The sequence below is a fragment of the Odontesthes bonariensis genome, chromosome 12 (assembly GCF_027942865.1).
Source record: "Odontesthes bonariensis isolate fOdoBon6 chromosome 12, fOdoBon6.hap1, whole genome shotgun sequence".
Lineage (NCBI taxonomy): Eukaryota > Metazoa > Chordata > Actinopteri > Atheriniformes > Atherinopsidae > Odontesthes > Odontesthes bonariensis.
This window is the reverse complement of record NC_134517.1, coordinates 29,117,032-29,127,564: the sequence shown is the minus strand read 5'-3', so window position 1 is coordinate 29,127,564 and position 10,533 is coordinate 29,117,032. Positions and strand designations below refer to the sequence as shown.

The 10,533-nt window shown below is 38.6% G+C and overlaps 1 protein-coding gene across 1 annotated transcript; it reads right to left on the bottom strand.

The window, feature by feature from the left end:
* Positions 1-1,292: 1,292 nt before the first annotated feature.
* Positions 1,293-6,772, bottom strand: LOC142396860 (interleukin-1 receptor type 2-like). The gene is made up of 9 exons (XM_075480032.1): positions 6,703-6,772; positions 4,807-4,918; positions 4,359-4,617; positions 4,010-4,184; positions 3,741-3,918; positions 2,764-2,829; positions 2,532-2,667; positions 2,072-2,217; positions 1,293-1,988 (listed from the first exon to the last, which is right to left on the bottom strand). Exons 2-9 carry the CDS (start codon positions 4,889-4,891, stop codon positions 1,837-1,839), a joined length of 1,197 nt encoding a protein of 398 aa, XP_075336147.1. The 5' UTR covers positions 4,892-4,918; positions 6,703-6,772; the 3' UTR covers positions 1,293-1,836.
* Between the last annotated feature and the right edge of the window lie 3,761 nt (positions 6,773-10,533).

The following is a 10,533-nucleotide window of genomic DNA, read 5'->3' as shown; positions in this document are numbered from 1 at the left end:
CTCTTTGTAGTCTCTTTGTGGTCTCTTTGTGGTCTCTTTGCGGCGTCTTTGTAGTCTCTTTTTGGCGTCTTTGTAGTCTCTTTGTGGCTTCTTTGTAGTCTGTGGCGTCTTTGTAGTCTCTTTGTGGCGTCTTTGTAGTCTGTGGCGTCTTTGTAGCATCTTTGTGGTCTCTTTGTAGTGTCTTTGTAGTCTCTTTGTGGCTTATTTGTGGTCTCTTTGTAGTCTCTTTGTAGTCTCTTTGTAGTCTCTTTGTAGTCTCTTTGTGGTCTCTTTGTAGTCTCTTTGTGGCTTCTTTGTAGTCTCTTTGTGGCTTCTTTGTGGTCTCTTTGTGGCGTCTTTGTAGTCTCTTTGTGGTCTCTTTGTAGTCTCTTTGTAGTCTCTTTGTGGTCTCTTTGTAGTCTCTTTGTGGCGTCTTTGTTGTCTCTTTGTGACGTCTTTGTGGTCTCTTTGTGGTCTCTTTGTAGTCTCTTTGTAGTCTCTTTGTGGTCTCTTTGTAGTCTCTTTGTGGCGTCTTTGTTGTCTCTTTGTGGCGTCTTTGTGGTCTCTTTGTGGCGACTTTGTAGTCTCTTTGTAGTCTCTTTAGCGTCTTTGTGGTCTTTGTAGCGTCTTTGTAGCGTCTTTGTAGTCTCTTTGTAGCGTCTTTTTGGTCTCTTTGTAGTCTCTTTGTAGCGTCTTTGTGGTCTCTTTGTGGCGTCTTTGTAGTCTTTGTAGTCTCTTTGTGGCGTCTTTGTTGTCTTTATAGTCTCTTTGTGGCGTCTTTGTAGTCTCTTTGTGGCGTCTTTGTAGTCTCTTTGTGGTCTCTTTGTAGCGTCTTTGTAGTCTCTTTGTGGCGTCTTTGTAGTCTCTTTGTGGCGTCTTTGTAGTCTCTTTGTGGTCTCTTTGTAGTCTCTTTGTAGTCTCTTTGTAGTCTCTTTGTGGCGGCTTTGTAGTCTCTTTGTGGCGTCTTTGTAGTCTCTTTGTGGCGTCTTTGTAGTCTCTTTGTGGCGTCATTGTAGTCTCTTTTTGGTCTCTTTGTAGTCTCTTTGTGGCGTCTTTGTAGTCTCTTTGTGGCGTCTTTGTAGTCTTTATAGTCTCTTTTTGGTCTCTTTGTGGTCTCTTCAGCATGTAAACAAATTAATGTGTACAGCCATACCACAAACCATGATATTTGACAGTTTTTAAAAAATATACTTTTGAGGCACAATTTGATCAGTTAAGCAGAATTTCAGGATGTTTTGTGTTTATCGTTTTAAAATGATTGCAAACACACTCACACCATTGATGGAACAGTACTTTAATTAAACATATGCATTCACTAGTTTGCTTTACAAACCACTTTCTTTCATAATGTTTATGTGAGCCGTACATTTTTAATGTATCAAAAACATCAATATTTGCAAATAGATGTAAAACTATTCCACTCTATGAAATATTTCCCTGAGAACATTTAACACCAAAACAACAACAGTTCAGTGGAAAAATGGCTGTGAGTTCCTTTCAATGACGTATTCTGCATTTAATTTTGTTTACAAAACAAATTTAACCGAACTGAAGTGTAAACAAGTAAGAATATTAAAAACAATTTTCAGTATAATGTCAATAGTAAACATTCATTTATCAATGCACTTTAACTTGTAACTTCGTAAAGGTTGAAGGCTCATAGCTGACATGTTTATTTAGAGTATTTCAGCCTCTCCAGTGACGCATTAATGCATGAAAGTAAACTAAGTGCCACTCGAGCACAAACAAATATTTAAAAGGCATAGCTCAACACTAAATAACATTCATAGAGTCTGTGAAAGAAGGACTTGGTATAACAGAAAAGCCATTTTATGGGGGGAGTGTGTAAACTGAAAGCTAGAAGGAGAAGGTGCTGTTCTGCCGAGCAAGAAAGTAATCCATTTTCTTTTTCCCTTTAGGTTTGAAGAGCACGTAGAGGAAGATGGAAACCACTGTGACCAGGCAGGACACGGCCACCGCACCTACAACCAGCCACGTCAAGGTAGAGTCTGAAAGAGAGGCAGCCCGATCAGCATTTTCAGAGCTTTTTGTTGTCCTGATAATGGAAATGTTGAAACACGTGAAGGCTCACCTTCTAGCTGAAGCTGGATGACGGCTTCGCGTTTTCCTCCTTTGTTCTCAGTGACGCACTTAATCTCCGTCTTCTCGTCTCCGTCGGTTATTTCTGCAATAACGAGTCTCTGTTCAATCCTGCACCCTTCGGACACGCCGGTTACCCTGGAAACGGCGAAACAAACAAAACCCCACACAGACCAACGTTAACAATCCGCGACGATGTAGCATTTGGGGATTAACTTTTGCTGTGCTTTATGTTGACGTGGGTTAGGGTTGGATAAATCAATCCTAATATTTCCACAACTGTGGTTGTGGGTAAAGAAAAAAGTCTACAAGTAAGCATGCTAAAAGGATTAGTTTTGTACTGATGTTGAAATTTGGCCTCATTCTAAAGGCAAATACTAATCCTCAATGATTTCAGTGTGGGAACATTTTACCTTTCACTTCAAATTTAAGTGGGTAAAAAATACAGTTACCTTCTCCCACCCTGCAGAGCCCGCTTGTCGAGGTACGATGACTCCACTGATTGGCCGTTGACCAGCCATGTGACCAGAGTGAAATCTGCCATTGGACATTCAGTAAGCACCTGACAGGACAGCTCCAGTCCTGAACCTAAATGAAAATGTGGGAAAGTCTGCATTAGTCCTTTTTGTGTTATATTAATAATGATAAGATGGATATATTGGGATAGTTATTGCTGTCACTTACCGTGCGAACTTTCAAAAATGGTACCATTAAGAGGTGAGACAATCACAGGTGGTGGAACATTTGGTGCTGCAACACAAAGAAACAAAACTAATCAGTAACTCGTTGTATTCTGAGGATAATATAGATCTTAATTCTGTCAGTGGGGTTAGACTAACCCTAACCCCACCATCTTTCGTCCTGGAGACTTTAGGCACAGCTGTTGTGATTTCAGGATGTGAGCCGGGCACAACTCAGTCTTATTTCTCAGGGTAATAACTTGCGCCATTTAATTGTGCTTTAGTGCAGTTTTCAGCTTCTTTCAATTTGAGAGATAATCTGGTTCTTGTTGCTGTGATGCGGCCGTTTGTCCAGCAGGGGGCATGACAGGCATTATTAAAACCTCTAATAATCAATCATTAAATGGAGCAGAAATACATTTCCTCAAGTAAAGACCAAGGCCATTATTTATGTCAGCCACTCAGAGTACCAAAGCTTTGACTTCATGTATTTTTGTCCACAATAACTTAATTTAATGCCTCAAAAACGGTCCTGACACACCCTGTAAAATGCCATGTGTACATTAGAATAGTTTAACCTGTGCAGTAGACTTTAGAGAATGCCACAAAGTTGGATAACAAGGTGGGAAACAGGCTAACTAAGCTGTGAAGCTGCTATTACATCGAGTTAAAAGCCTTTCTGAATTTAAATTTGGTAGAAGTCCTCACATTGTAAGCAGGGCTTATATAGGAAAAGACGTGCGTGCACACCACAGGTTCAGAGTGGATTGATCAATAATAATGGTAACAATCAATAATAATAATGATAATAATAAAAACAAATGAATATAAATAATATATATAAATAAATTAATAAATATATTAATTAATATATAAATAATAATAAATAATAATAAATAATTATTAATAATAATGATTAATCAATAATTAATGGCACTATGGCGAGGAGCTGTTTATACAAAGACATTAAATATCACTAACCTTCCACCATGAGCATGAAGCTTCTGCTGACGTTGTACTGCTGGTTATTGATGAGCACCTTGAGCCTGCATGTGTAGAGACCTGCGTGGGATTGCATCGCAGCAGGGATGATCAGGGCACCCCCGTCCCTCCGGAGCGACCCTCCTCTGCCCGGCTGGAGAGCTTTGGGGTTGGAGTCCTGTTGGAAACAAACATGCTGTGTCACACACAGAGAAAGCAGCAAAGCAGGAGCTCGGTTTGATGGTGCAACTCTGGGTTTATCCACACACCTTGTACCAGTCCACCGGTCCGTCTGTGTTGTTGAAGCAGCATAGAGGTTGACATGAGAACTTCACCTCCTCCCCAACTGCGACTGGCCACCCATAGGACAGCTTTCTCATGTTGACAGAGGAGGACTCGTACACATGTAACGTGATATTCCCAGTCACGCAGTAGGTTTCATTTCTGGAGACACAAGCACAGACGGAAATGTTACGTCAGGTTAATGTTCATCTGGACGTTTTGAGTTCTAAGAATCTATCCATTCCCTCTGTAAAGGGTAAACACAAGAGAAAGAGACGTCACAAAAGTGGTTAAATAGCGTAAAAGGTTTATTTTTTGTTGTATTTCAGCATCTACCTGTAAGTGCAGATATATTCCCCTGAGTCTGAGGCCCGAGCTGGGAGGAGCCACAGCTCTTTATCGTGCTGCTGCACACGTCCCTCAGCCCGAAAGGTCGCGCCGTCTGTCCCGTTGTTCTTGCTGATGAGGTACGTCGCCGTCGGTGAGCCGATTTTTCGTTTTTCAAGAACTCTTGTGAATATCGGGAAGTTGAGGATTACGGCCTCGCCCTCCATTCTGACGACCTCCAACTCTGAGTCCAAGTAATGGCAGCCATCTGTAAAAGAAACGACGCTCAAAAACTTCAGTATGTCTTCAATTGTTTTGTATATTTTCATTCTAAAAAGGAGGTCTTTGATCATCTTTGATAGGAAAAAAAAGTAGAAAGTAGCAGAAATATAAGCCCAATACTCTGCTTTACAGAGTGATGAACGCCATTAAGCTAAGCAGAGTACAAAAAGCTGACCTTTCATAGGCAGAGGAGGTAATGGAGGTTGTCCATAAGCACATGCGACGATGACCACAGCAGACATTAATTCCAGGCAGACCATGATAGCAGCCTGCAGGGATGTGGAGATCTGAAATTTTAAAAAATCCACTTAGAAAAGGTGTTATGTCTTAACTAGAAGGCCTTCTCAGAAGCTTTTGTTGGAAAGTTTAATACTGATAAACATAAAGCGTATCAGGAGCCAGAGGAGTCACAAAGATGCCACCTTTCTGAACCAAACTGCAGGAAAACTTTCCGTGTTGTTTCCTCAAGCAGCCTGGATTTTCTGCCATTTAGCTTGGATTTAAACTCTTTTATAGACGGTAAAAGTTGTGACATCCCGGCTCTCGTCATCAAAACGCTGGCACCTCATCCCGCCCCTGCACTCAAGAGTCAAAGGATTTGCCACGAAAAGTGACTCACGATAAGTGGTTGAAGGTCACTGATACCAGAGGTCAGCTGAATGAGACTGTAACAGTGGAATAAGGATAGAATACAGCCCGTCTTTTCATGTTAATAAGTCTATTTTTTACCTTTGTTTTAATGAAGGAGGGTTTCATGTTCCAATGTGTGGGATTAATAATGTGGTTCTTTCATTATTGTAAGATCAGATTAAAAACGATAATCAAGCTTTCTGCTAACAGCCTCACAATCCTCTGGAGTTTGGAGATTTCTCGTGTTTTTCACGGTTTATTTTTACGTGCATGGACGTTGGAGAAGGGTGAGATGGCTGCAGTGTGCAACTGGTTGTTAAATTCCCTCTTTCCCTCCCTTATTCGAAGATATGACGTCTAATCGGATCATTTTCGTGCAGTTCTAGGGTTTTATTTATTTTTTTACATCATAATATCCGCATCTTGAGTATTCTATATTGTATTAAGCAATTTAAGCTTTACTACTTGTAAAAAAACCGCAGTTATATCACACTTTCCATGGAAACGAGCTGATTTTCACTTCTGCTTCTCCGTCTGTTGTTACAGGGATCAGCTGAATCAGCTTACTGCGATCGCACACCAGTGCATGCGCGACTGATGAATATTTTCCCTGCAAAAGTCTTTGTTTGCGTGTGTCATCAAAGTGCTGCCCATTCATAAAATCGGTGGGAGTGTCCGTTTCATAACATTTGCGGGAGTGTTAAAGTTGTAAATGAGCATTTATTGGCATGAGTCACAGTGATCGTGACGTTTTTTTCCAGGTTAAATGGAAACTTGGTTGATGGATAGTATCTGTTGAAGCTGGAAAATATCCCAATACTATTATATAAATATACAGTCACGCTTTACATCACTTTCTACAGTTTTCTTAGAAATAGACGAGCCGGTTTCAGAATTTCATTGCTGTTCCTTTTGCATTTATTATAAATATTTAATCCTAAATTTTTCTAAATGAATGAAAGATGCTTTCAAAGTTAAAGTAAATATAAGTGGGTGGTTTTTGCTTGACTATAAATAACAACAAATAGTTTAGTAAAGGTTAAGATTTTAGTTTGAATGTGCACAATGGATATGTTGTGAAATTATCAGCTAAACTAAGGGGAATAAAAATAATATTTTCTACTTTTTATACGTAGAAAATATCAAAATACTGTAAATAATCTTAACAGAACGGGTGAAATTCAGGCTCCATAGATGTAAAATCACAGTCCTGTGCTATAAAACGTTCAAATTAATCTAAACATATATACATAAATATCTACATAGGATACAATTTTGTATCAATACACATATTTAATCTGTAAAAATAATACCAAACACATGCTGTACAACAGTTTAAACCCACAAATACATGACCTACCCTGTGTATAAATACAGCTTGTGTTGGTATATGCACACACACTCTCTAATACGGTTACACTCATTAGCGCGGTGGACTTACGGTGTACAGGTGAGCGTGGCGGTCCCGGCAGATGTGGAGGTGCTGACAGGCAGATGTGGTGACAGCATGGACTGCAGCAGCAAAGTGATGGGTTGCTATCAGCTCAGGGGGAGCCTGAGCTCTTTTCAAGGTTCCCACCCCTCATGAGATGGAAATTTCTCAGGTTTCCCAATGTAACGCAGTGTGCTGTACAGCTCACCACACATGTCTGCTGACTCCTCAACACACACACCCACACACACACAGTATATGCACCTACATCGTGAGAGAAGACGCCCACAGAGGTTCCCGCCAGGTTTAGTTGTACAGCTGTTTACAGCTGCTACTCTCTGACATCACCTGCCAGCTACGTTAATGGTGGACATCTCTGTTTGTTTTTAGCACACACACACACTCCGGCTATCAGCACACGAGCGGGGTTGTGCAACCACGTTACAGAAACATTTTCTTACAGATCTCAGTGTTTAGACACCTGTCGGCTGCTTCGTCTCTACTGTCCTGTTTTTTTTTTTGGTTTTTTTTTTTACATCTGCTGCTCCAGTCGTGGAGTTATATGGACAGAATAACAATAAGGTGCTAATAAAAACCAAACTTTCTGGGAAACATCTTTGTTTCTTAGCCGCTGAAAAACCACAAGCATGAAAACTAAATATTTAATAGGTTAAACCTTCCATTTTTTTTTTGTTTTCTTTAATAGTCTCTTGAAGCTTGCTTCCAGCTCTTGAGTTAATGTCTCTTTCTCATAAGTGGACACCAGTGAAATGGTATTGATTTAACGGCAATGTCTCTGTGTGTAGATAGAAAACAGTATTCCTGGATTTGTTACCCTAACCCTTAGCATTTAGTTTAAAAGGATTATAGCTGATTTCCATTAAGCGGCAAGTTTATAATGTGTTCTTCGGCTGATAGTATGAACCCTCAACCTTTTATATTCTCAATTGTTTGTAACGTCGCTGTAAAAATCGGCCTCGATGATCAGTTGTTCAGGCTGCTTCGCCAGTTCCCAGCAGGTACCTGGTGGTTGTTGTGGTTTACCTGAAGGAGCAGCGTAGTCGCAGCTCCTGTTTCGCATCTTCAGCATTCAAACCTCATGATTGGTGAATAATAAATCAGCCACGCTCTAATGAAATATCCAACACTCCCTGTTTTACTTGATACATCTGTACGTGAGCTTCTGCACTTGCACAACTGTTGGTATCTCCAAACATTTCAGTAAGTGGAATATTAAAGGGTGGCAGTGTGGAGTTGATGTTCAAAAATCTAATTTTAATAAAGATAAACTCAAAGCTCAGGCTGGGTTCAGCTTTTTAAAGAAATGTACTTACTTTTATACGTCTTGTTTGCATCCATACTAGTCATGTTGCCAGTTTAGTTTCAATGAAATTTAGAATACACTTATTTTTTTTTAATGTATTAGAATGTCATCCCCCATCCACTCACATCTAAACAACTTAGAAAAAACATGAAAAAGGTTTTTGAAAGATCTTGCAGGGTCACTATTTCTAAGGCCACAACTCGATTTTTCTGAGATCATTTCCCATCATGCACCTGGTGGAAACTCTTAACCAATGAGCATCTTTTAGCTACAAGTGACAACAGTGCACGTGTTGGTTGAAAAGGAAGAATGCATCACTGAGCGACATGATGAGCATAAAACAAGCCTAAAAACGATTATATTAAACGTATATTAACCTTAAGATGTGAGGAAAACTGCCTTAAAACAGCCTGGGATGAGTTTTTTGGGATGATCACGGCTTGTTTTTTCTCATAATTTTGTATGTTTCATACGTTTTTATACATTTTTTTTCTCATGATTTTATGCTTTTTTTTTTTCTCCATACATTTGTATGCTTGTTTTTTTTTTTCATGTTTATATGTTTTTTTTGTTTTTTTTTTCACAAAAAAAGATTAAGAAGAACTTTATTGATCCCGAAGGAAATTCAAGCATACAGTAGCAAAACATAACAATAAAGCAATAAAAATGTTTATACAACTATAAACAATTTAGAAATATAAAGTGACTGTACAAGTAGCAAAGAAATAAAGAAGTGCCGCTGAGAGCTGAGACATGTTGTACAGCCTGATGGCCAGAGGGACAAAAGAGTTCTGCAGTCTGTTGGTGGAGCATGATTGAGACGGCAGTCTGCACTGAACACACTCCTCTGCGGGCGTTGTCCAGTATGGACAGCAGTTTGTCCAGGGTCCTTCTCTTTGCCACTGTCACCAGAGAGTCCAGCTCTGCTAAAGCATATAAATGTATGAAAAAAAACACACATACAAATAAATGTATGAAAAAAAAACGTATAAACAGACATACAAATGTATGAAAAAAAACACACATACAAATAAATGTATGAAAAAAAACGTATAAACAGACATACAAATGTATGAAAAAAAACACACATACAAATAAATGTATGAAAAAAAACGTATAAACAGACATACAAATGTATGAAAAAAACACGCATACAAATAAATGTATAAAAAAAACATGCATACCAATGTATGGAAAAAAAACATACAAAGGCGTGAAAAAATATGCGCTATCAAATGTATAAACGTATAAATGTATGAAAAAAACATACAAACACGCATACAAATGTATGAAAAAAAATGTGCATACAAATGCACGTTTGTATCTCTTATGGCTTTTTCTCTATAAGAGGAAAAGCCACCTATTCCATCAGGACACAATAGACGAAGTTAATGAATTTAAATGTTTAGGAATCATTTTAGACACTCAGCTTAAGTTTAACAAACACATTAAGAAACTCACTGCTACGCTCCGAACAAACTTGAACTGTTTGTAAGAATGATAACGCATCATATACCAGTTAAGGCAGCCTTATTGTTCTTTAATGCCATGATACTCTCTCATCTGTCCTACTGTACCACCGTATGGAGCCAAGCCTCCCAGACATCAATCAAACCTATTCTATCATTATACAAACAGGCATTAAAGATATTGGATCAGAAACCTATAATGTGGCACAATTGCCTCATAGTAACGAAATATAACCTCTTAAGCTTTGAGAATTTTATGAAGTTTTCTTTTCTTAAATTGATTTTTAAATGTGCAAATAATCTTGCTCCTGCTGTACTGTGTCCTTTTGTGAGAAAAATAAGCACAAGAAGGGTGGCCACCAGGGTAGCAGTGAATGGCAACTGTACAGCAGAGGTGCGCAAAACCAGTTTTGGACAGTCCAGTTTTTCAGTTATTGGAACTCAAATGTGGAACAAATGACCAAATGAAATAAAAACACAGACTGAGTTTAAAACATTTAGCAGAAAAGTGAAACACTGGCTGAAGGAAAACCAAGGCTGTAATCATGATGTTACACAATAGATAACACACACACACACAACACATATAGTTCACACACATTATATTGTTTTTCTTTTGACCAAGGTTTTAATGCTATAGGATGCATGTTTTAAGATAACATGTAATTGAATATTTCTATGTTGTATGTGATTTATATGATGTTTAATTAGAATAGGAAGCTTGATCAGGGACTGGGGTTGCAAATTAGCCATCTGGCTATAAACCTTTTTATGTATTCACATCTGCAAGTTTTGTCATGGCCTTTGCCATGTCATTCTTGTAATAATGTGCACTGCATTGTCCCTGCCAAATAAACTACAAATAAAAAATAAATAAAGGTATGAAAAAATCGTATGAAAAAAAACGTGCATACAAATATACGCATACAAATGCTTGAAAACAAAACCTACAGACGTACAAATTTATAAAAAAAAAACATGCATACATGCATACAAATGTATGGGGAAAAAAACACGCATACAAACGCATAAAAAAATGCATACAAA